Here is a 25,468-nt window from a genome sequence, read left to right as displayed (position 1 = left end):
TCATGCTACACCTGGGGGCATAAGCCACATCAGCTGTCGCGGACAAGAGCCCCCCAGTGCTATGGTCACTTGCCCCCCAGAGGCCTGGATGATGGACAAGCCCTTGGAGGCAGAAAAAGAGCAGAATGGCCTTTAGAGATCTGAGATCCGGGGTATCAGCCCTTAACCCTCTGTGTACACCTGTGTCCCCCGATGCTCAATTGTCAGGCTGTGTCGTGGGCATCTCAAGGGCCAAGATCCCACCCATCCTAGATGGTGTGTGCCAAAAACTGCAGGCTCGGGCCCTGCAAGTCTGTGTGCCGTGCACAGGTGAGTGCACGCAGGTGCACGTCACAGCATGTCCTCCAAGAGGACTTGGACTCCACTCGCGGTGACTCTTGATTGGCCCGAGCCCGGGAGCGTGCGTCCTGGTGTGGTTGGCTTTCTGGTTGCCATGTCCGCTGGGTGTTTTCCCTTTCGTGGCAGCCAGCCCGACAGTGATGTTCCTAGAGAGAGGAGTGGCCGGATGCCCGGGTACGGGGCAGGAGCCCAGCGGGCAGGTGCGGTCTGGGGCCCCTGCCAAGGGGGCGGTGGGAAGTTGAGCCCGGTGCGGGCACTTTGGCCTCTGCGGTGCCCGTCTGCTGCTGGTGCTGAATCATGGTGATGCCACCTACAGAGAGAAACCTCCCTGTTTAAAATTCCCCTCTCGCCACCTGGGCTGGGGCCAGGCATTGCCGGTGATAACAACTCAGAAGGATTCTGGGGCCAGGGCCTGCTGCTTCGTCGGCTTCCGGGGCTGCCCGAGGAGCCGGCCGGGGACACAGCTGCCCGTTTGGTGGCCGAGCATGACCGAGAAGGACTCAGTGCCATGGGGTCCAGAAACCGCTTTGCTCTGTGTCCTCAGGACCCCTAATACACCCTGGGCTCCGTCCATGGGCCGTCCAGGGTGGGTGCACCCTGCCCCCTCCCCAGTGTCGATTCTACGGGCCCCTTCCTGGGTCCGAGGCCCTGGGTCGGTGGGGACCTGGCACACAGTGGGTTTGCAGGAAATCCCTATGGAAAGGATTTGAAACTTCTCATAGGCCTCACACTGGCTGCTGCCTCTGGTGCCCCTGCTTGGGTGCTGGCAGGGTTTGGCTGCGGCTTCTCGGGGGGTGTCCACCCCAAGCACAGGCCCAGCAGCAGCCCCTGCACCCCCACCTCCTGCGGGTGGGAGCCGGCTTGCAGAAGCGTTACCCGGGAAGGTAGCGTCTTCCTCGGGCTTCCCCAAGAGAGGGTCCCGGGGTGGGCAGGGGTCATCCAGGAGGTCACCCCACTCCCCTGTGCCCGACGCCTGGCTCCTCCTGGCCTTATTTGACCAGCCTCAGAGCCCCACTCGCTTGGAGAAACTGGGGAGCGGGAGGGTGGCTCAGGTGTCTAAAACAGCAGCTTCCACAGCTGCGTCTGGGTTCACTGTGAGTAAAAGAGACCCGGGCCGCCGAGCCGGGTGGGGACCCCCTTGTTAAAGCACCCGCACCCCTCCCCGCTGCTCCCCACCCTCCCAGCCCCGAGCAGCACCCACCTGGTTCGCCACCTTTCTTTTTTTTAACTTTTAGGAGCCCAGACCCCTGGCTGCTGCGGCTGTAGGGGGTTCTCCCGGCCGCGGCCACCAAGGGGACGGGGCACTGTGGTTTTGTACCTGACCAGGGTGGACTCAGGGTCCAGCCCACAGTGTTGAGCTGGCGGAGCGGGTTTGCCCACCGAGGGCCGGCGGCCTGGTGCCCACCTCCAGAGCTGCCCTCACCCCAGTACCTCCCTCGGGGTCTGCGTGCCAGCCGCCCCCCGCCCTGGGCATCCCCCTGCCTCCCTCTTCCCCCTCCCTGGCCTCTCTCTGCATCCATGTCTCCCCCATCCCTGGGCAGACACAGATCCTTAAAAATGTCTCCTCCATGCGCCGGGCCTTGGTGTGCTTCACTCTGCCCCCGACAGCCCTGGCGAGGGAGGGGCCCAGGAAGAAAGGGGGGCAGGGCTGGCGAGGACCGGGGCGGGCTGGGTCCCGGCTGCTCTCACCTGCGTGGCCGATGCCCGCGGTGCCTCCTGCACCAACCCCAGCCCCTCGGGCGGACGCAGCCCTCCCACCGTGCATTGCTCTCCAGGCTGCAAAGCATCTCCTCGGGTTATTTTGCTCCTTAACTAATTTGGTAAGGATGGTAGGTTATTATTATTATTATTATTATTATTATTATTATTATTATTGGAGAAGTCATGGGTTTACGGAACCATCATGCATAAAATTCAGGGTCCCCATACGCCACCTCATTATTGCACCGTGCATGGGTGTGGAACGTTTGTTACGACTGATGAGAGCACGTGGTTGTAATTGCACGGTTAACTGTAGTCTGTGGTTTAACTGAGGGCTCACTGATGGTGTAGTGCATTTCCATGGATTTTTTTATTTTTATTTTTATTCTCGTACCGTATATACAACCTAACATTTCCCCTTTTAACCATATTCAAATGTGTAATTCAGTGAATTACGTTCACAATGTTGTGCCACCATCAGCACCATCCTTTACCAAAACTCTCCCGCCGTCCCAAATAGGAGCTCAGTGCTGTTTAAGCCTTAACTCCCCATTCCTCAACCCACCCTGACCCCTGGTAATCTGCATTCTAGATTCTGACTCTGTGGTTTCCCTTATTCTGATTATTTCACATCGGTCGCAGCATACAATATTTGTCGCTTTGTGTCTGGCTTATTTCACTTGGCATGATGTCTTCAAGGTTCTTCTGTGTTGTAGCTTGAATCAGGACTTCGTTCCTTTTTACGGCTGAATAATATTCCATCATTTTGTTGATCCGTCATCAGCTGGTGGACGCTTGGGTTGCGTGCATCTTTTGGCAGTTGTAAATAATGCCTGTGTGAACATCGGTGTGTAAATATCTGTTTGAGTCTCTGCTTTCGATTCTCTTGGGGATATATTGAGTGGTGGGATTGCTGGGTCATAGAGTAATTCTATATTTGACTTTCTGAGGAACCACCAAACTGTCTTCCATTTTATGTTCCCACCAGCAGTGAATGAGCAGGTTATATTTTTTAGAGTAAAAATAGTGTTTTTTTTAATACTATAAAAGCAATGTACAATTAAAATAAAAATATAAATAAAAATAAAAGCAATTTATAATATATTTATAATGCACATATTACTTATATAAACTTATTTTACTAAATTATGCATATATTATAAATGTATTTATAGTATAAATGAAATAAATTAAAAGCAATTGTAGAAAAACTAGAAAATACACATGAGCAAAAAAATAAGTCGGAATCCATTCATTTATTCTGCGATCGAGTGGCCGTTCTTCCAGGCATCGGCGAAACAGGACAGACAGCCGTCCCGCGTGGCCCCTTCCTGTGGCGTGAGGACGAGGACCGAGGGGGCTGGGGCCGGTGGCCTCGGCTGGCCAGGCCCTGGGTGAGCTCCCCGGGACCCCCAAACCCGCCCTCAGCAGGCTCTGCCCCGGCTCACACCCTGCACCGGCCCTTCCCTTCTCTGGCCTCAGTTTCCTGCTGACGCCGCGGGGGTCACCTCCTGGGTTCCACCGGGCCCCCAGCCTCAGAATTCCCAGACCTCCTCTTTTCCCCTGACGTGGCTCCCAGGGGCACCTGGTTCCTTCCCAGGACCCAGGGGAGGAGCAGCCCCGGGGCAGGAGCTGGGGCCAAGACCCCCCACAACCCACTGCTGTCCAGGCTGCAGACATCAGTCTGTCCAGCTGCCCCCCTTTCCTGACAGGTCAGCACCGGGGACCCGTGTGCTTTCACATTGGGCCAGAGCTGCCCTGTGAGCTAATGAAGGGGTGGGGGGGCTGTCCCAGCCTCTGGAAGGTTCTGTGGGCTCCTGCTTCCCTCCCCCACTCCTTCCACTTCTCCTCTGTCTTCCTGCCCGAGGCCCCTTTTGGGGTGCAGTACGGCCCCCACTTCCGTGTGGCTCTCCTGCCCACGAGACCCAGACTCCCCAGCTTTGGACCTGGCCTGACGTCTTCTGCGACCTGGGTGCTCATTATGACTTGTTTCTTCTGTCCGGGAGACACCCGTGGGTGCCTGGGGTAGGGGCTGCTCTGGTTGGGGGAAGAGGGGGCACTTTCTGGCTCCGTCGAGGCGCCCCTTTGGAAGGATCTGACAGGCGGCTGGGGTCATGGGTGGGCAGTGAGGGACAGGGGGTAGTGGAGCCGGGCGGAGAGCCCCGAGCTGTGGCACTAGGGGACGGCCGTGGGGCGCTGCACAGGGCAGGTGCTGGCCTCTCCCCAGGGCTCAGATGCCGTAGGTGGGCACAGGTGCGGGCCCCGGGAGCTGCAGGGAGCCCCCCACCCACCCTGCTCCTGGCTGGGGTTTGCTTTCTCTGCCCTCGACAGCCACAGCAGCTCCCGTGGACCCTGCTGCTCCAAGCCCACCTCCTCCCACCCAGGGTGCTCAGTGCCGCCTCTGGGGTCCACGGGCTGGCCCCCCACCTCACGGAGCCGCCGCCCACAGCTATGGGGGGAGCACCCTTCTCACACTGAGGGGCACCAGGCAAGGGCTGGGACCCCAAGGGGAGCCCAGGAGTGCACCTCACTCGGCACACCGTACACCTGCCAGGAGCTGGGACCCACCCCCCCAACCTGGGGACTGGGCAGCCTGGCAGCCCCCACCCCTTGTGGCCCTCAGCTCTGTCCACACTCTGGGCTCAGCCCTCCCCCAACAAAGAGGGGCTGGGGGAGCCTGCCCTCACCTCCAGGTGACCGTCAGGCTTCCTGCCCTGGACCTTAACCTGGGTCCAGGTGAAGCCACACACCTTCCCACACACCTGGCCGCCCCACCCCACCGCTCCCGGGGCCTGGCCCTGCTCAGCACCTGCCTCCGGCTCACGTCAGACCAGACTACGGAGGGGGGTGGAGACGGGGGATTGGCTGTATTGTACACGAGGTGAGGGGTACACGGAGGGGGCAGGAGCAGCAGGTGCCTCAGGGGTGTGGGGAGGGCTCTGGGGTGCTAGTGGCTGTTCAGGGGCCTCTGGTCCCAGAGGATCCCCAGCCGGGAACACAGCACTTCTCTCCAGTGTTCGCTGCTGGCAGACGGGCCCCTGGGACTGTGCCAGGTCGGGGGGTGAAGGGGACAAGGCCAGGGCTGCAGAGGAGGGAGCTTGGAGGGGCTCACGCCCCAGCAGGTACTTGGGTGCCAGGGCGGTCCTACAGCCTTTTTAAAATTTTAACCGTTTATTGTAGAAGCATATATACAGCTCGGAATTGCCCAGCTGAACCACTTTCAACTGAGCAGATCAGTGGCTTTGATCACCTTCCCCATGTCATGCTCCGTCACCTACATCCATCACCCAAACTTTTCACCACCTTAGGCAGACACCCTGCAACCAGCGAGCAGTAACTCCCCCGGCCCCTTAACCTGTAATCCACTCTCTGTTTCTGTGAATTCACTCACAGCCTTTCAATAGGCCACTTGCCACGTTACCGCCTCACTGGTTCACCAGGCAAGGAAGGGTGGGCTGCAGGCCCCTGGAGAGACAGAGGGAGGGAAAGGGGCTTTCCGGGTTCCCTTTGGGTGAGGGTCTGCTGCAGCCGGAGCTGGGATGTGTTGCAGAGGCAGCAACAGGCCTGGAGAGGGCCATGGCCGGCCCAGATCTCACAGTCCACCGGGGGCTGATGTCCGGAGGCCCCGTCCCACCCCGCGTTCCTGGAGAGGCCCTGGGAGAGGCGGCCTGGGTCTGTCCCAGCGAACAGCTCGGTGGTGTCTGTGCTTCCTCGGCTGGGGCCGTGGCCCGCGTCACGTCCTCGGGGGCAGGGTAAAGAAAGGCCCCTGGGGCTTGGCTGCCCCTGCACCATTGCACAAACCGACAGGTGCAGGAGGAAGAGAGGGCTCGGCTCCCCAGCACGTTCTCCAGGTGCTACGTTTGCAGCAGGTTATTTTTTAAGGCAAGGTGTTGCGGCGCTGGTAGCCAGGGCTGCCGGCACTGGACGAACTGACACTGGAGGATGCAGAGAGCAGACTGTGGCCTGTGGCCTGAAGAGGAGGTGCCAGGACGGGGCGTTTTCCGGAGCTCCCTCCATCGCCTCCACCCACGTTAGAGCTTGACTCCACCTGTGCCCCCGGCAGCCCGGGAAAACTCAGGACTTTTGGACGTAGAGGCCATTCGCGAGCGATGGGGTGACCCCCTGACCCCCTTCAGTGTCCCCCAGCAGCTGGCCCATCCCTTCTGTGGGGAGTCAAAGATCATGAGACGCTCTTGTGCAGGGCACAGCCCGCCCGACTGTCCTCGGCAGCCCTGGCGAGAGTGTGGAAGTTGAGCAGCCTTTATCAGCTGGGGCAGGATGGGGGCCTCGCCCTGTCCCCACGCGTGCCCCTGGGCACAGCCTGCTCCCTCACCCACACCCAGGGACAGAGCATTCCACCTCCGAGCCTGTTCTGCCCTCCCGGTGGCTGATCCAAACCCCAGTGAATCAGGGGAGCTGAGATCACTGGACATCTCTTCTAGAAGGTTCCGGCTCACTGCTCCCACCTCTCAGAGGACCAGAGACAGAATCGAGGGCTCCTGAGTGGACCTGGGGTCAGTCCCGGGCTCCCTGGCTGGGTCCCACAGGTCTCCCGCCTGCCAGTGTCTGGGGACCCAGGAATCCCCCCCAAGTTCCCAGACTTTGTACGCTCCCCTCTTCCAGCTCAGGAGGAAATAAGGTCTGGCAGTTTCCTACCCACCCCGTAAATAAGCCCTGGCTCTCCAGCCTGAGCAGTTCCAGCTGACTTGGTTTGTGCTGGGCCGTGCCAGCCCCTGAACTTTTTATTATTCTCGGCTGCGGACCTGTGCGTGCCACTCCCTTCTGGATTGTGGCCCTTAAGGGTGAAAGCAGTTTTGGGCAGAATTTTCGCCGCTGGGGTTTCTAGACAGCTGCTAGACACCGAGGGAGGTGGCAGGGGCGGGGGTCTTGGGTGTAGAAACTCAGGTACAAAATGTTCCGAGTTACCTGGTCCAAGAAGTCCCGGGTCTCCAGAAATCGCCTGCGGCTGAGCGTCTGCCCAGCCAGGCCGGGCCAGAAAAACAGGAATGCTTGTGATCCGTGACACCTTGAGAGGAGGGCACTCTGGCGGGCACGGTGAGGTCAGCAGGTGGGGGCCAAGGGGCTGCTGGTGAGTTTGACCTTGGCGGTGCCCTTGAGGGGAGAAGGCCACGGAAGGAATCCCCGTGGGCAGGATCCAGGGCAGCCGGCACCACGAGAGAGGCCTGGGGCCCCAGCAGCAAGGTCTGGGCCTTTGACCTTTGCCCTTTCACCTCACCGACCTCCCACCTGCCCCCCTCGGCAGCCTTTAAGACCCCCGTGTTCCTTCTTGCTCCTGCTGGTCGTGGGAGAGGACAGGTCTCTGCCTGAAGATCCGGAAGATTCCACACAGCTCCTCTCCAGCAGGTCCTGCCCTGTCCCCTCGGCCTGGAGGACAGCGCACAGCTTCTTGACCACAGCCGTTGGCTCCTGTTTCCATTGGGAAAGGTCTTGGGGTCCCTCCGAGCATGGATTGGTGGAGAAGGCGCCATCAGCGGGTCCTTGGGGAGCCCTTCCTCCTCCTCTCTGTCTCCGCTTCCGGCCTGGAGGTGGGGGTGAGCCCGTGGCCTTGACCAGTGACTCAACTCTGCTCAGACCTCAGAGAAATGTCTGGGTCTGGATCTGGGAGGCTTGGCCTTGGCCTTGGCCCTGACCTGGGCGTTTAAAGTGGTCACGGCCCCTGAGCCGGCGCCCCAGGGCTGGAGGCTGAGCGGGGAGGGGGCAGATAGAAACTTCGGGGGATGCGGGGGCCCTCCTGTGCCTGCCACTGGGTCCTCCGGGAAGTGGGCTATTCCTTGAAGTCTCCTACTCGGAAAGCAGTTTTTGGGGGAGCTGGAAGGACCCCCTAAATCACCAGCCACCTCTTTGCTGTGCCTAGTTCCTTGGACAGTGGACCCAACCTTTCATGCAAGCTGGACGCGATTTCCCTGTCCCTAGAGGGGGACACACGGGCTTACACACGTGCGCAGGGGGGTGCAGACAGCCGACTCAGTGGTTTCCCAAGCGGACAGACAGCAGGACGCAGGGACGGGTGACAGGGGCCAAGAATTCACGGAATGTCAGGGCCAGGTGGACCCCTGGGGACCGTCTGGCCCCAGCCTCGCTTCGAGTCCCACAAGATGCTCCACCCCGAAGGGGGGCCGGGGGTGGGAAACCAGCTTGGGAAGTGCCGGAGACGCCTTCAGTGGAGACAGAAAGTGCAGCTGCAGGAGAGGAAACAGGGATTTGTTGAAGTCTCTGTGTCCGTAACTTCTGCTGACTTTTTGGGAAAAGTGACCTGGCCTGGCCCTCTCATTTGGGGGAGAAGAACAATGCAGACAGGGTGGCTTGCGTGACCACACAGGGCCATCGAGTCTAAAGCGAGCCTGGGACTGGGGCTCCTGCCCTGTCCCCTGATGGGGTCGGGGCTGGGAAGTGACCAACACTGTCGTTTTCCAAAGAGAGAGTGTCCTCTCAGTGTTTATTTGCTGCCACTGCTGTTTCTTGGATTTTTAATTAAATGGCACTTGGCACTGGCCGGGCATCTGTTTCCAGAGGCCCGTTTCATGCAGAGGGTGTCACTTGCAAAGACGTCAAAGTCCAGATGCAAACAGCACGCAGCCACGAAGCCCCTCACCAAGGGCGCTTGTCACATTTAACGAGGCCTGGCGGGAAGGCCCCTGCAAGGGCCCAGCCACGGGTGGACAGGTGCCTGGCTTCCAAATCCTGCAGGGGACTGGAGCCCTGGAGGAGATGGGGGCCAGAGAACCCCGCTCCCTCACCCTGCACAGGATGGAGAGACGGAGAAGCAGGTGACCCTGACGTCCATCGGTTCCTTCCCTCGGCCCCCGGCAGAGTGGTCTCCCAGCAGCTAACTGGCCGAGGCTCCCTGGGCTTGTGGGGGCGGCGGGCATCGTGCCAGCTGTAGGCAGGGACCCCCTCCAGAGTGCCGCGGCCTCACCTGGGAACGTGGCTCTGATGCTGTGGGTTGTTTCTTTCTGGGAGAAGGAAGCATGTGGTTCCTTAACTGCTGTTGCTTGTTTGCTTCGCTGTTTGGTGTTTTCCAAGCCTGAGCCCCAGGCCCTGAGATGCTAACTGCCCCTCCTCAGCTTTGTGGGGCTCTGACGTCTGCGTGATCTTCTCGTTGTGGGTCCTCCTGTGTTCTCAGGGCCCGCTTTGTGCCCACACACAAAAAGCCTCCTTGTGGCTACTTGGATTTCTTTTCAACTCATATTCAGTATATTCGAGTTGAAATTTTAAAATCTAGTTTTTCCTTAAGCCTTCAAGTTCACCTTGTAAGTTCTGTCATTCTATTTATGAATCTAATAAATTTACATAATTGTTGTGTTTAAGAGGGCTCATTTATAACTCAGATAGTTACATGTCCTTAAATATTTTGATGAAGTTATAATTTTGACATATTCAGTTTTCTTAAGTTTATAAACACCCATCCTAAAAAGCATGGCTTTTTCAAGTGCCTAAACGGTTCTTAAAATTTAACAAATTAAGCTGATAAGTATGGTGAATGCTAAGTTCTCTTAAATGTTTCAAAACTGTTACATATTGGGCCAGATCCTCTTTCAACATTCTACCTGAAATCATAAGCCTGAAATCAGTTACTCAACTGCCCACTTTAAATTGGAATTAAAGGCTAATCTCCCAGCTACGCAGCCGTGCCCTGTTCTCTTAAACCTGACAAATATGTGAAACACCAGATATATCCTAAATGTATTGGACTCGATTTACTTCATTATCTCCCTGTTTAATTCCAGCCCTTTTTGGGTTGAGGACACTGTCACTGAAGAAACGGGGTCACCCTCCGAGGTTGGGGAGCTTGGCTTTGGCACCCCCAGGCCACACCCTCCACGGAAGTGGCCTCAGCCCGTGGCTTCTGGAACAAGTTACTCATTTCCTATTTCTCAGTCTTTAGTTCTCCCCCTAGCCCCCCAAAACTCCTCCTCCCAGCCCCGCAAAACTCCTCCCCATCCAGATAGCTTCGCAGTTGGGTTTTATTCAACTACTCTCTTTATCGCTTGATTCTTTAACGGTTCTCTCCCTGTTCTACCTGCCCATCAGGACCCCTAATAGCTAATCCAATGTTCTGCATCCTCACACTTTAGGCTCCCACATCTTACATCCAAGGTCAAACGAACAAGAAAAATCTCTGGGAGCTACCACGGTGCTGCCTCATGAGTACTCTGCTTACATACCTCCAGTGACCGTGAGCTCACTACCTGTTTGTAAATGTTCTTTCTCATATTGAGCCAAGGACCACCTTGGGGCAAGGGGTCCTACAGGAAGCATTTCTGGCCCGCCCAGTCCCACCTCTGGGAGCAGACAGCAGAGGAGAGGGTGCTGGGGATCTGTACACCCACAGAGGACCCGGGGCCTGGGGAGGACTGCAAGGAGATTTCTGGCAGTGATGGCCCTTGGGGGCCCACAGCTGTGCCGCTGGCTTAGCTCAGCCCTCGCCAGGGAGATCTCGCCCTATTTGACCTGGTCTTTTCTCCCTTGTACCTTGTTGGAGAAAATGCCACCTCCAGTGTCTTGGATCCAATGTGGGCATTTCGTGGGGCTGCTGTAGCAAATGACCAGGGACTTGGTGGCCTAAAACAGCAGAGGTTTATTCTCTTACAGTTTGAGAAGCCCTAAGTCTGAACTCGAGGTGTTGGCAGGGCCGTGCTCCCTTGGAGGCTCCCGGGAAGCCTCCTTCCTGCCTCGTCCAGCTTCTGGGATGGCAGGTGCTCCTTGGCTTGTGGCCACATCTCTCCACCTCCACCTCCACCTCCACCTGGCCTTCTCCCCGTGAGGACCCCCGTCACTGGACTTGGAGCCACCCGGGTCATCCAGGATGAGCTCCTCAACTCAAGATCCTTAATTCCCTTATGGCTCAACTACATCTTCATGTACTTCCTTAGATCTGGATCTTTCGTTTCCAATTAAGGTCGCATTCCCGGGTACCACAGACGAGGTGGGGTCGTATCTTTTGGGAGCCGCCATGCAGCCCGTTCCCTCGGCATCTGTCCCTCGAAATTCGCTGTGTCCAGCCCCCAGGTGTCCTCTCCCTTCCCTGTGACCCTTCAAGCCTCTGCCCCCTCCCACAACGCCGTTGCCTTCCTCTGTGGGCAGCTTCCTGGAGCACGCGGTCCTCCTCGCTGGCACCGGAACCCTCAGATGTTCTGCCTCCTCTCCCTGGGGCTGCCTCTGGCTGCTCTTCTCTAACAACACCTGACATTTTCCTGCCCTCCGCTGGGAATTGCCCGGCAGGCAAGCCAAGATGTCCTGGGAAAGGGGACATGTAGCGGCCTGTCCTTTCTGGAGCTGGACGGAGGGAAAGAATCCTCTTCCCCCCTCCTGCCTGCCCTCTGGGAAATTTCTGGATTAATTTCCTGCTGGTGCACTGGGGTAGATTACAGCTCATGCAGCAGCTTTGCACATGCAGGCCCTGGCGGGTTCCACACTGAAGCTGGCCCCCCTTTGCTGGTTAGTATTCAGGGCTCACTGTCCCCTCCTTTTTCCAGCCCCGTCGCTGCAGAAACTGAGGAGTCACGCCTGGAGGAGAGGCCAGGCTCGCCTCCCACCAGCCCTTCCTTCTGGGAACGGGTTCTAAACCTGGGGCGTAAAAAGGGAAGGGGGGCGAGTAAAGCTGAAAGAGGTGGGATAGGAGAATGTATGACACCAGAGGTAAAGATAGATGATAAAGACTGGGACTGTATAACGTGGCAAAAACTGGAGTGGCCAATGACTGTTACTAAATATACAAATATAAAAATGTTTTTGCATGTGGGAAAGCAAATGAATGTCAACCATGTAGAAATTTGAAAAAGGGATGGTATTCAGGAAAAAACATAATCAAAGCAAACTGGAGTCTATGGTCAACAGTAGCATTGTAATATACCTCCATTAAATGTAACAAAGGCAATACGCCAATGCTAAATGTATATGAGAGGGGGATATAGGGGAGTAATATGGGATTCTTGGTAGTGGTGTTATTTGCTGTCCTTAGTAGTATATTGTATTGTATGACATGTTATTTTTCTTTTTATCATTTTTTCTTAAAGCTAAAAAAAAAACCAAAAAAACAATAACAAACAAACAAAAACAAACAAAACAAAAAAAAAAGGGAAGGGGGAGCTGGGTTTAAAATAGCCTGGACAGGCCCCTCCGCTGTGGCTTCTCCCACTTTCCCCTAAGATGCCTGAGAAGACGCACCGGAAAACTCTGGAAGCTCCCGGAACTCTGTAAACAGAGGCAGGTGGGCTGCCTGGGAGGAATCTCCTCTCTCTGTGAGACAGCTGGAGCTGGTCCGGGGAGAGGCAATCCGGCTTCCCCTCAGGAATCCAAGGCCCTCCGGAGAAACGCAGGAAGGACCCGTCACCTCGGTCTCAGGACTCGACCTGTCAGACACCAGGCCACGGTCCCCAGGCCCCACGGTGAGGATTTGGGGGTAGGACAGGTGCTGCTTCCATCCCATCCCACTGCTGCTTTCTGCATCCGTGCAGAGAAAGCAGCTCCCGGAAAACCAGTGACGGGCAGGGGAGAGGAATGACGTGAGAGGCACGGCCCGCACATGCCCAGCTCGGCTTGGCAGGGACCGGAAAGCCCCCGGTGGTGCCAACACTATTGTATATTTCCACCGACTCCATTGTTGCCCGGGTCCAGGCCGTGTGGGGGGTGAAGATGCTGCCTCACAGGGTCAGTCATCCTAGCTGGTGCCCAAGGTTTGGCCCCTGTGATGGTTAATTTCAGGTGTCAGCTGGGCTGGGTTAGGGTGCCCCAGGTTTGGTCAAGCAGGCACTGGCCTGGTTGTTGCCCTGAGGGTATTTGAGAACTAGATTTGCACCTGTAGTCAGTTGATTGCATCTACAGCCAATCGCATCTACAATCAACAAGGAATGCCCTCACAATGAGGGGAGTCTCCTCCTCCAGTCATTTGGAGGTCTTAAAGCCAGAAGTGAGGATTTCAGAAGTCAGAAAGAAGAATTCCTGCCCCAGCCTGCTTTTCCTATGGAAATCAACTTCACCTTCATTGGAGTTTCCAACTTATAGCCTGCCTAACGGAATTCAGACTTGCCCATCCCCATGGTCGTGTGAACCAGTTCCTATAACAAATCTCTTTCTATTTACACATACATACACACACTATATATACCTACATATACATCTCCTGCCAGTTCTGTTTCTCTGCAGAACCCTGACTAATACAGCCCCCGAGCAGCAAGGCAGAGGCAAGAAGTGTGTTGGCTGTCACCCTGGAAGGCAGCGATGGACAAGGACACTGATGTGTGTGGGGTCTCACTAGAGCCAGAAGGGAAGTGTGGAAGGGACAGTCTAAGCGTCTGGGACCCACAGATAAACCCTGTGCTTGGGACTGGGTTAGCCTGGCTCCCAGACGGATGACTTCTCAGGAGAGCCTGGAGATAAAGCACGTCCCCGCAGAGTGGCCCGCTGGCACATTCCTTCCCCCTCGCCCTGAGCACGTGCAGATGTTTGCGGAAAGCTGCTGGCCTCAGCCCGGGGATTTTGTGGCACCTGTTCCCCCCGCCCCACTATATGCTCCCCGCAGGGAAGGAACGGGGTCCCTCACCTGCAGCCCACAGGGGAGGTGTGCAGAGGCTGTCACCCTGCACGGGCTGCGGCGTGAGACCCACTGTCCACGTGGAGCTGACCTTGTTCTCTCGTTCTGCCCAGTGCCGTGGGAGCCGTGTCTTTCCTGGTGACCCCGGCACCTGCTTTGGCGTGCATTGACCCCTCTGTGCCAGCCTCCAAGCAGTGAGGCCCCTCCCTGGAGGCAGTAACGGGTGTCCCCCCGCCCCCCAAGGGGAACTGTGGAACCTGCACCCCAATTCATGAACATGACCTGCAGTGGAATCCAGAAAAGCTGGACCATGTGGGAAAGAACAAAATGCCACCCAGAGAGGCTGAGCCGAGATTGGGGGGAAAAAAAAACAACCAACAAAGCGGATGAGATGCAGAGGGAGATTCGTGAGCAGAGAAAGAATCGCAGGAAATTAAATGCTCACAGACCCAAATCCTTGTTAGAAGCAGCAGGAAGTAGCATGGGTGCTACGGAGTATGAAACCGGCGATGTGGGAGGCACAGTTGAGACCCCCATCGAGAGTGCCTTGTGAAAAGAATAAGAGAAAAGATAAACCGGAAGATGGCAAGAGCCAACGCTGGCTTTCCTGAAAAGCAGCTGAAAAACAGATCTGTGTTTATAGATGGAAAGTCCCCAACCCAGAGACGAACGCAAAGAAAGCAGATCCACAACCAGACATGAAGCGGCAAAATCTGTTAAATAACCAAGTGTGACAGGCAAGGGGGAAAAAATGACAAGGTATCCGTGAAACTTTCTCCTGCTCCCTGCTGTCTTGACCTGCCTCAGTCTCAGGAAGAAGAGGAGAACAGGATCACCAGAGAAGTTAGGTTGTTTTGTACTAGAACAAGCAACCCACACTGTGAGAGATGGACAGGAGACGGGAGGACCCCATTCAACTTTGCAAAAAGCACCAAAAAACCCCCAGTGAGCCAGGGCTGCTGTGACAAATACTGGCTTAACCACTGGAGCTTCCTGTCTCGGCTGGATGTCCGAAATCGAGGTCTTGGCAGGGCCTCCCTCCCTGACTTCCGAGGTGCTCTGGCCACCCTCTGGCCCGTGGCGACGGCTCTCTCTTTGGGTTTGTTCTCCTGGTTTCCTCGGGCTTCTGGCTTCTGCTATCCAACTCCATCCAAAACTTGCTTTGCTTATAAAGACTCCAGCCTGATCCAGTGTGGCCTCATCTAAACAGGGTCTCCAGAGATCCTACTCACTAGTGAGTCCACATCTGAGCTGATCACTCCATCTTCAAAGGGCCCATTGCAAACGGGGTCCCACCCCCCCGGGACCCGGCTCAGGACCTGACCGTGTCTTTGTGGGAGTCACGATTCGATACCCAGGAAGGGACATCTTATAAAATCGCTCAGCTGCTCAAACATCAAAAAACAGGGAAAGTCTGCGAAACTCACAGCCCAGAGGGGCTGAGGACACCCAACAGCTAAAGTGGGATCCGGGGACTGAAAAAGGACATTAGGGAAAAACGAAAGAAACCCAAATACAGCCTGGATTTTAGTGAATGATAACATATCACTATTAGTTCATGAGTTAATTCATTAAAACTGATGTAGGACATTAATCATAGAGGAAACAGAGTGTGGGGTTTATGGAGACTATTATAATCATCTCAACTCCTCTCTAAATCTAAACCATTCTAAGATTTCAAGTTGATTGAAAAAGAGAGAGGGGCTTTCAGGGTACAGAGAAGAATTTGGGGGTCAATTGGGGCAGTGGGAGGAGTACAGGGAAAGGATTTTAGAAGTTTGGGGGGTGAGTCAAGAATGAGCAGCCCCTTTGGGGACTTTTAAGAGATTGCCGGAAAGATGTAAATTGCTTTTCGGGTGGCCCTGTGGGTTGCACTCACATTCTGAAGGCAGGAACACTGTTCTGGGGCTTTCCACAAGCTGCAGCTGGGATTTGGTGGTGAAGAGAGTCCTTCCAGCACCAGGGCAGAAAATGTAGCTAAAGAAACGCCCATCAGGCAGCCTCCTGAACCCCAGAGGTCTGTGGAGCCGTGGCCGCAGGGCTTGGTGCTTCATGTGTGATTTCCACGGGAAGGAACTTTGAGAGAGGCCAGAGACCAGAAAGCAAACCATCAACGTGTTCAACGTGTTCCTTTGGGTGGGTGCAGGGAAGTTCACGTGATGATGTTCTCCAGCATCCAAGACACAAAGGAAAAGTACGAGCTCAGTGATGGGGCAGGAGCCTGAAAGGACAGTATTGGGATGCATGAAAAAATTGCAACACAGACGGCAAGCTTTCTGTCACTGTTAGATTCCCTGAACTTGGTAGCTGGACCTTAGGTGGTTGTACAAGGGAAAATCCTGATTCCTAGGTTAAAGAATACAGGTAAGTGTTATGTGTTCAAGGAGCAGGCTCTCAGATGCTTAGAAAATAGAGAGACGGGCAAGAGAGACTGAGGATGGATGAATGGATGGATGGAAGGAAAGAGAAAAGAAAGCAGGAGGTGAATGTGGCAGGATGTTAAAAATTGGTGGCTCTGGGTATCAGGATGGGATGTATGTTTGGGTTTTGTATTTTTACAACTGTCCTGTAAGTTTGAAATATTTCAAAATAAAAAAATTAAAGTTATAATGGGTCTTGAGGGGAAGTGAGCACAGACGCACACCGGGTACACATCTGTGTACAGATCTGAATGCAAAATGCTCGATTTTATCATCATAGAGAAGTTTTGAAAAGCATCGCCTCACTCTGGATCTGAAACCCCCAGTTATGCCAACAAGGGCCGAGAAGGGGGCGCTAGCGGGGTGAGCCCGGTGGTTCCTGGGATCCCCTGACCCCAGCTCCCCGGGTGGGTGAAAGCCCGGGGCCTGGGCCCCCCAGCTGGGGGGTGAGAGGGGACCCCTCTCCCCAGCCCCTCAGGTCCATGTCGCAGGCTGGACCCGCACACCCGGGAAAGTCCCGTTCCCTAAGGGATGGTGATGGGGTGATGGGGGTGAGGACAGAAGGCAGCTTGTCGTGGGCGGGACTTCAGCCTTGGGGAAATAAACCCCTTCCCAGGGGCTCCCCATTTCCTAACTGCTCCCCGATCTTAGGCTGGCCCCTCAGACGTCTCACTGCCCTGACCCAGCAAGTCCCAGGCCTTTTGGTTCAGGATCCGTTTACACTCATGCACATTATTAAGAAGAAAGAGGGAGGGAGGGATGGCAGGGGGAGAGAGAGAGAGAAAAGGAAGAAAGGAGAGGAAAGAAAAGATTGAGGACCTCAGAGAGGTTTTCTTTATATGGGCTCTTTCCATTGCTACTTACCAAATTAGAAATTAAAACCAGGAACAACTAGTATTTACTTATTAGTCCATTTAAAATAGTTAAAACCGTGACATGTTAAGGAAATAAAATGTGGATTAAAATAGCTATTTTCCAAGAGGAAAAATCAAAGGTGGTGAGGGGAGTGCTTTGTTTTTTGTTTCTCTGAGCCCCTTCGAGTAAAACTGGGCGCCCCACAGAGAGGGCGGGATCGGGGCTCTGCAGACCCCCGGAGGGGCCAGGGTCCTGGGGCGGCGGGACGGGCCCGTCCCACCCTCCACTGGAGACGGAATCAAAGCCACAGCCACGTCCATCCGCGTTCCTGGGGCCGGCGGTGGCCACGCCGGATGAGGGGCCTTCGTCCTCTTGGCTGGGGTCCCGATAAGAGAATAAACGGGGTGCAGAAGAGGTCAGGGGTCAGCAGGAAGGAGAAGAGCGGCTGAGGGAGCTGGAGGTAGGGGCGCTCCGGAGCCTGTCCTGCCGGCTTTTTGGAAACCCTGAGCCCCGACCCGAGGCTGCCATCCATCCGTCTCCCCGCTGGAGCGAGCCCTCGAGCGGCTGTGCAGGCTGCAGGGAAGTGGGGTGCCCGGTGCACCCGCAGATGGGCCCGGATCTTCCAAGGAGGAGCTGCCCCCACTCGTGGTTCTGAGACACGGGCAGGTAAAGCCTGTGATGAGGAAGATGGTATTTTCCTCACCTTGGTCTTTGTGGGAGGCCCTACAGAAGCCACATCTGGATTCGCCTCTTTTCCAAGAGCTGGGGGACGGTAGAGAGTCGGGGTCCCCTGCTGGGCAGGGCCAGGGAGGACCCCATATGGAGCCCCCCACCTTCCCATGGCCCCCGGTCCTCGAGTCCACTCCTGGTCCCCGCCTGTCCCTTACCCAGCAGCGTGGGAGCCCTTTGGGTGCTGGGACCCGAGGTTCCCAGTAAACCGGCTGAGGGGACACGGTGCAGGTGGGAACCGAGGAAGCCAGGAGCGGCCTGGGGACACCACAGTGACCTTGAGCGGCACAAGGACCCCATGGACCGAGGTGGGGTCAGAATAAAGAAATAAAGCAGTAAACTGTGCAGCCACCTCCGCCCATCTTCCCGGTTCCTCCCCATCATCTGCCCCCCGGGGCCTCTGGGTGCCCCACCCCGGCAGGAAGACACTGGGGGGGGCTGGCTGTGACTCACCGTGACCCAGGTCACCCCAGGTGTCGTGCAGGGCCCCCCTGCATCCTGGGAGACCTCCCTGCCTCCCGTCTGCAGACCCGACAGCAGGTGCCAGCGGTGGGTGCAGGCGACAGAGAGGCTGGAGGGGTGGGGGGCTCCTGGGGAGGATGCGGCTGCACCTCCTCAGCCCTGCCCAGGGCGCCCCCAGCCTCCTCCATCAGCAGTCGGGGAGGGGGCAGCCCCCCGCGGGCCTGGAAACCTGGGGAGATGGGGCACGGCTCGCGGGATCGTGAGAAACCCAAGCAGTCACCCAGCCCGGGGTTTTCAGGCTTTTTTTTTTTTCTTTGGCAGCAGAACTGCTTGTGTTGCTCTTTTTTAAACCAAGGGGAGGCCCCGCAGAGGCCCTGACTTCTTGGCCTCCCCACAAGAATCCAAGACCAAGTCTGGTTTGTGGGCGGCCTGCGCGGGCATCTGCCCATTTCCCAGATGGGCAAAGAGATCCCGTGAGGGAGGTGGCATTCCCAGCAAGTCAGGCCGGGCAGGGCTGAGTCCAGTGCTTTCTCCCAGGGGCATTTGGGGACCGGGAGCAGAAGGGGCTGGGAGTGGGGTTCAGCCTGTGCGTGTCGGGGGCAGCAGGGGGTGCAGGGGTGGGCGTGGAATCAACACCTGAGGGGAAGGAAAAGTGAACCCCTACCTCTGCCCTCCTTCCACAGCTGCATTCCAGCCCCCGACCAGGGGCCACCGCCCACCCCCAGCCCCGGTGGCGCGTGCCCTCCCGGCTGTGAGGACACCCTGCATTGTGTGCTCTGTGCCCCCCACCCTGCCCGACCCCTGGGTTTCTCCAGGGAGAGGGGATATGGCTTCTGATCCTTTCTCAAATGGTTCTGTGGTCGCCCCAAAATGCTTTTAAGAACTATGGAGCTTGCAGTGGGGGAAGCAGAGGTGATTTTGGGGGGGGATGCTGTTGGTGACTGCCCTGCCAGAGGCTTTGTGTGGCTACTTGGTTTTGCTTCTCATCTGTGATGTGGGATCCCTGGGTCTCACTTCCCCAGGGCTGCTGTAACAGCACTACAAGGCGGGCACTTCCAACAACAGAAATGTCCCGTCTGGTCGTTACGGAGCTGGACGTCCAAAGTCCACAGGCCCGCGGCCCTGCTCCCCCTGAAACCCCGAAGGGACGGTCTCCGTGCCTCGCCTGGCTCGGGTACCCACGGCTCCTTGGGTTTCTTGGCTTGCGGTCGCCTTGCTCCCGTCTCCGCCACCTTCTTTCTCCTCCAGGCCAGGCCGGGAGCCCTCAGGACCTCGCTCCCAGCAAACCACTTCAGCAGCCAGAGAACCTGCTGCTGGGCAGCACCGCTTTCTCCGAGGCTCACTCCTGCCAAATGGACAAACAAAGCTCCCCAGATGGCCCCTTGGTGTCCTCGTGGAAACTTTCCCCTAGCAGGGGGTGGGGAGCAAAGCGATGCTGAAACAGGCACCTCCAGGAGCAGAGGGTGGGACACCCCAGCCCTTCCAGATTCAACCCCGGCAAAGACTCTTTTTTCTTTTCTCTTAGAAATGTCAGGCCCCCCACCCCCCACCCCCCCATGGCAGCACCCAGGGGTAGGTAAGGGCAAATGCAGCCCGTGTGCAGGAGGCCCAAGGCTGGGCATCGGGAGCCTGAGCCCAGACCCACTCCCACCACTCCTGACAGTTAATTGAAGAAGTCAGCCTCTCTGAACCTCAGTTTCTTCTTCTGTCCAATGGAAATAATCATGCCCAGCCTACTTGCCTTGCAGGGGTTGCTAAGAATCCCACGGGGAAGGCATCTCGAGTTCAGCTCACCCAAGTGACAGGGAGCCAAACCCCTGCAGGAATCCGCCCCCTCGCCCATGCACGTCCTGTCCAGACACGTCCAGCCCCTGTCCCCACCCCCACAGCACCCAGGACACCGGGCCCCAGTAACCCAGGCTGGGAGCCTTCTCCAGGCCATGCTGGGGCAGCTCCATGTGGCGCTGAGGCCTGAAGGGCTTGGAGTAAGGACAACAGACAGTGCTGAGGCCTGTCCCCCCCACTGCCTACCCCAGGCCCCCTTGTTCCTCGGGGAGGTGACGGGGACAATCCATCCAGTGGAAATGGCATCATCTGCCTGTGGGTCTGCCAAGCTAGGGGCAGGAACCGCAGCTCACATACGGGGTGATGGGAATTGGGGGTGGGGAGATGTGGGGAGCGCTTTTCACGCATGGAGAGTGCCTAGCATATAGTCCAGCATTCCTGAGGTGGAAAAACTGGGCTTCTTGTCTTCTCGAAAGCAGATAACTCCACTTCACACCCCCACCAGCTTGGCTGGTGGGAAATTGAAGCCTAGTCATGTTTGGTGGGAGGGTTGGGGGGCTGCCTTTTCCCAGGGGTTTTGCAGGATCACGGGGGTCTTAGATGCATCCTAATCGGCCAAGACAATGATGTGGTTTCCCGCTGGTGGGCAGGGGTCTCTGCAGGGGCTCCCAGCCAGATGCTCAAAGGGTGGTATCCCCTTCCCCCGACCCGACCCTGTCCTTCCTGGGGGTTGGGGACCCTCTGCTCCAGCGGTTTCTGCCACCACCACCGACCCCCTCTGCAGCCCCCCCACCTCCGCCTCCCTCCCCTCTCTTCGGGAGGACCCCAGTTAATGCCCTCCATTGGGGAGCCCTGGCGGAGCTGCTCCTGGGCACCTGCCAGCCGCCCCTTTCAACCCCACAGCTCAGACACCCCCAAAGCAAAGGGACACCCAGGCTGGGTCACCTACAGAAGGAGCCAACTGGCCACAGCAGCAAGAGGAAAACACGGGTGAACACCAACAAACCCTCCTGTCGCCCAGGCAGGGGACTTGGCCCTGCAGCCTCTTTCCAAGCTGGGTCCCAGTGGGGAAGCACCCAGGGGCGCCGTGGCCGGAGCCCCTTCACTCCCCCGTCGGGGAACAGGGAGAGCTGTCGCTGGAGATGGCCGGGGACCCCAAGGCCTCTGTCAGCGGAGCCCACGACTGCAGTCCCTCCTCCTCCTGGGCTGGGGAAGGAAAGACAGACAGGCAGTGGCCCCTCGAGGGACGTTTTCTAGAAGCTTCCCTGCGAGAGTTGGGAAACCTCTTTGAAGATGGGTCTTTGTATTGGTCAGGATCCCTGTGTGTGTCCGTGGGGATGATTTGTTTTAAGGAATTGACTTACATGATTGTGGCCAGCCCCGAAATGTGCAGGGCAGGCCAGCAGCCCGGCAACTCCAGTAGGAGCAGCCGTGGCGATCTCGAGTCTGAGATCCACAGGGGCGGCGGCAGGCTGGGGGTGCGTGGAAGCTGACACATAAGATGGACCATCAGGGTCCCTCCCTCCCCAGGGCCCTGGGGGCTCTGAGCCCCCCTAATGGAGCTGTGCTGCTTCTCCCAGTAGGGCCGGTGCAGGGGTGCTGGGTGAGGGCCCGAGGCACTGGGGCTGCCCCTGACCCCTGGGCGTCCGTCACTCTTGCAGGACCTCGGGATGGAGTCAACCTCGCTGGACGACGTTCTGTATCGCTATGCCAGCTTCCGGAACCTCGTGGACCCCATCACCCATGACCTCATCATCAGCCTGGCGCGATATATCCACGGTCCCAAGCCGGTAAGGGGGGGCTGGTCCAACCAGCCAGGGCCTGGGGTATGCATGGGTGCCCTCCAGGGCCCGGGGCGGGCTGCTAGAAGCTGCCCAGGCCCACGGAGGATGAGCCCCCTTGGTCAGGAACCGAGCCTCCCGGGTCTCAGGTGCTCCCCCTGTCCCACGGCAGAGGCTGAACATTTGGACATCAGCACAGGAGGGTTTGGTTTGACCCAAAGCGTATATTAAATCTGAGTTCGCTGCCAACATTTAAAAATCAGAACTTTTCACATGGTCCCTATAGTCTGCTTCTCTTGGAGAACTGGAAGCTCCGGCACTGTGAAGTCCCCATTCGCACAGGGCTGGAGCTGAGCAGCCGCCCAGGGCCACCATGTACAGTTGCATAGGTTGTGTCCTGCACAAAGACATACGAACAGAGAGGCAGGGGAGGGGGAGAGTTGAAATCCAGACCTCTATCTGTCCACCACACCATGAGCCCTTTTCTTATTTGCACAAAGTTGCCACATAGCTAGTGGGGGGCCCTGCATGGGGCTTTCCAGTTTGCCTCAGTCCCCACCTCTCCCTATTGCTCTCCAGTTCCACCTACTTAACACATGTCGGTTTCCTGCCCGACCGCTGTGGGGTCTGCATTTGGGACCTCAGGCCTGGGCAGCAAGCAGAGGTCTCATAGTCACGGGCCATGGACTGGGGAGACGGGGCATTCGGTTTCCCATCAAAGGGGAGGTGCTTTGACTCGGCCGAGAGCCCCAGGGCTCTCCGGGCTCCACATCTGCTGCCCACAGTCCCTTCGGGTTGGGAGAAGCTGCCCCAGTTCCTGCTGCCTCCAGGGTCCAGACTGAGCCACGTGTCTCAAAGGACATCAGGCGGCTTCTCCGGGGCCCGACTGGGCCCAGCAGGGTCGGGGTGAGGGTCCGGGCTGGGGCAGCTGCACACTTGCTGTCGGTTTCTGTTGTTTTGGCTTCTTCCCTCCCATATCAGTCAGGACTCTCCAGAGAAACAGAACAAACAGGAGATATATATATATATATATTCATTCATTCATTCATTCATTTTAAGGAATTGGCTGGCAAGTCTGAGATTTATAAGGCTGGAAATTCCAGTAGGAGCTGACGTTGCAGTTCTGAGTCTGAAATCCACAGGGGCGGAGATCAGGTTGGAAGCACAGAGAGGCACAGAAGGAGTCATCTGGGGACAGAATTTCTTCTCCTTTCTCGGGAAACCTCAGGAAACCTCAGTGCTCTGCTCCAACGGTCTCCAGCTGGTGGGATGAAGCCCACACATGTGATGGAGGGTCTTCTCCTTTATTTAGGGTTGACCGATTGTGGATGCTGATCCCGTCTGCAAAATGCCTCCCCAGCAACATCCAGGCCAGGGTTTGACCCCAAAATTGATTGCCATTGCCCAGCCTAGTTGACGCATAAAACGGGCCGTCACACCTCCTGTCCCTCCATTTCCGGCAGCTTCCAAAAGAAGAGCTTCCTCTGGGGGGGGCGGGGGGGCAGGAAGCCAGAGCAGGGCAGAGGGGTGCGGGAGGGAAACGTCCCCTGCAGAGGAGGGTCTGCGATGGGCCCCCACCCACCCCTCCCTCGGCCTCCTGGGCACAGCGCAGAGCCTGTTGCCCAGGGAGCTGGAACCTGGCTTGGGGGGGAAATAAAAAGGCTCCTGGGCCGAGCCTCTGTCCGTGGCTTTGCCCTGAGCCCTCTCTCTGGCTCCTGGGGCTGCCGGACCCCGTGACCTGGTGTCCGAGGTTGAGGGGTGCTGGCTGGGAGGGCCGGGGAGGGGTCGGGCCGACGGGTGGCGTGGGCCTCTGGTGCCTCTGCCCGGTGCTGGGAGGCAGCAGAAGGCCCCGAAGCCGGGCTCAAGCACAGGTCGGTGAGGCAAAGCCAGTGATGAACCTCGGTGGACTGGGGAAGGGCTGGGAACCCGGCTCTCACGTCTCGTTCAAATGAGACCCTGATGGCTTCAAGGAAGAATGAACGCCAGTCCTTCACAAACTCTTCCAAAAAAGAGAAAAGGAGAGAACGCTTCCCAGCTCATTCTGTGAGGCCAGCGTCACCCTGACACCAAACCAGACAAAGGCATCGCAGGGAAACAGCAGACCGAGACCCCTTATGAGGACGGCTACAAGAGCCCTCATCAAAATGCTACCAAAGCAAATCCAGCAACAGGTAAAGAGGATTCTACACTGTGACCAGATGGGATTGTCTCCAACGCGACTTGCAAAGCTGGCTGAATGTCTGAAAGTCAATTCCTGCAAAGCACCTCATTAATAGAATAAAGACAAAACCGCACGGTCATAGAATAGTCGTGGAAAAGGCATCTGACAGTCACTCAGATGAGAAGCACATGGGGAGCCGGCGGGGACGGTGGATTCAGCTGTCCACAGGAGAGGGGGTGACAGGCCCCACGTGTCAGGGTAAAGGAGGGGTGGGCCGCAAGGGGTCCTGGGGCGAGACCCTTCCCGGAGGATTTCGGGAGCTGGGAAGGGAAATAGAGCAGATCCTGCACCTGCCCAAGGTGCTGTGACCCACAGTTTCCGGGGGTCCTCACCTGTTGGCGGGGAAGATAAGTGGAACGCTTGGGGTGGCTTCTGGGGGGAGCCCTTCTCCCTCGAGGGGGGTGGGTGGCCACCCCGGAGTCACACAGCTGGTGAGCACGGGAGCCGGGACAGACTTCAACTCGGAGACCCCTGGACCCTGAGACCAGAGGAGAGCCTGGACCCAGCCTGTCGGGGGCGTCGGGAATGGGAGGTGCCCGTGCAACCTTGGGGGGAGGCCCAGCTCCGGCCACCCAGTGCCCATCCTGCACGGCCTCGCGTCCTTCCCACACAGGGCGTGCCTGGGCTCTCAGCCGTGTCGCCTTTCTCAGATCCTTTAATCGTCTGCACATCCTTTGACTCGACTCTGGGGTGGTCTCTGAGTCTGTCAGGGCCTCTGTGACAAACACCACAGACAGGCAGTGTAAACAGCAGACGCCGATTATCTCACGGCCCTGGGGGAGAGAAATGTGAAGTCAAGGGGTCCACAGGCCATGCTGCCTCTGCCGACTGTAGGGCTCTGGCAGATGGCCCACGATCCAGAATGTTCCTTGGTTGGTGGCATAGCTCAACCTCTGCCTCTGTCACAAAGCGCTATCTCTCTCTCACTTGCTCTCTCGCTCTCGCTCTTCTCTGGGTCTCTCTCCAGGTTTCCTCTCCTTGTAAGGACCCTGGTTGTCTTGGATGGAGGCCCAGCCTATTCCAGTTTGGCCTCATCTTAACTCATCACATCGTCAGAGGTCCTGTTTACAAATGAGTTTGTGTCCTCAGGACCAGGGGTCAGCAGTGGAGCCTGTCCTTGGGGTGTGGCCATGAGTCAACAAGCATGAGGGATAAAAGCTGGTTCCTGGGAGGCCCTGGCACCTGCCCGGCCCATGTGAGCACCGGGACATGGAAGCCAAGGTGGCCACCAGCCTGCACCGTCTGTGCCAGGCCCAGGCCCTGGAGGTCAGTTGTGGGACATGGTGGCCAGGAAGACAGGACACGGAGCAAATCCATGTGGGCCTTTCTGCTCGCCCTGGGGTCTCCGGCATTGCTGTCGGCCCGGTAGGCCCTGCCTGGCCCCTTCTCTGTGACCTACACGGGCCGTGGAGCTGTGGGGTGGCCACCCAGGGGACCTCGGGAGATGGAAGTGGTAGATATACAATCCGAAGATCCATCAACTCACAAGTGAACAGAATGTGGTGTATCCTTACAATGGAACGTTATTTCATTGTAAGAAGTGACAGACTTTGGGAAGATGATGGAGTCGCGAGCTCCAGGACTCACTGCTCCTTGAAAACAGCTAAGGGGCAGGCAGGAA

General features: G+C 57.3%; 1 protein-coding gene across 1 annotated transcript in view; it reads left to right on the top strand.

The window, feature by feature from the left end:
• LRRC75A (leucine rich repeat containing 75A) overlaps positions 1 to 25,468 on the top strand; it is a 52,036-nt gene that overhangs the window by 4,153 nt on the left and 22,415 nt on the right. The window contains exon 2 of the mRNA XM_037809315.1: positions 21,507 to 21,635. Coding sequence (XP_037665243.1) covers positions 21,507 to 21,635 — 129 coding nt within the window. The remainder of the gene's footprint in view (positions 1 to 21,506; positions 21,636 to 25,468) is intronic.

Source organism: Choloepus didactylus, chromosome 18 (assembly GCF_015220235.1).
Source record: "Choloepus didactylus isolate mChoDid1 chromosome 18, mChoDid1.pri, whole genome shotgun sequence".
NCBI classification, from domain to species: domain Eukaryota; kingdom Metazoa; phylum Chordata; class Mammalia; order Pilosa; family Megalonychidae; genus Choloepus; species Choloepus didactylus.
Note: the sequence above shows the minus strand (reverse complement) of the source record. Positions and strands in the feature narration are given on the sequence as shown.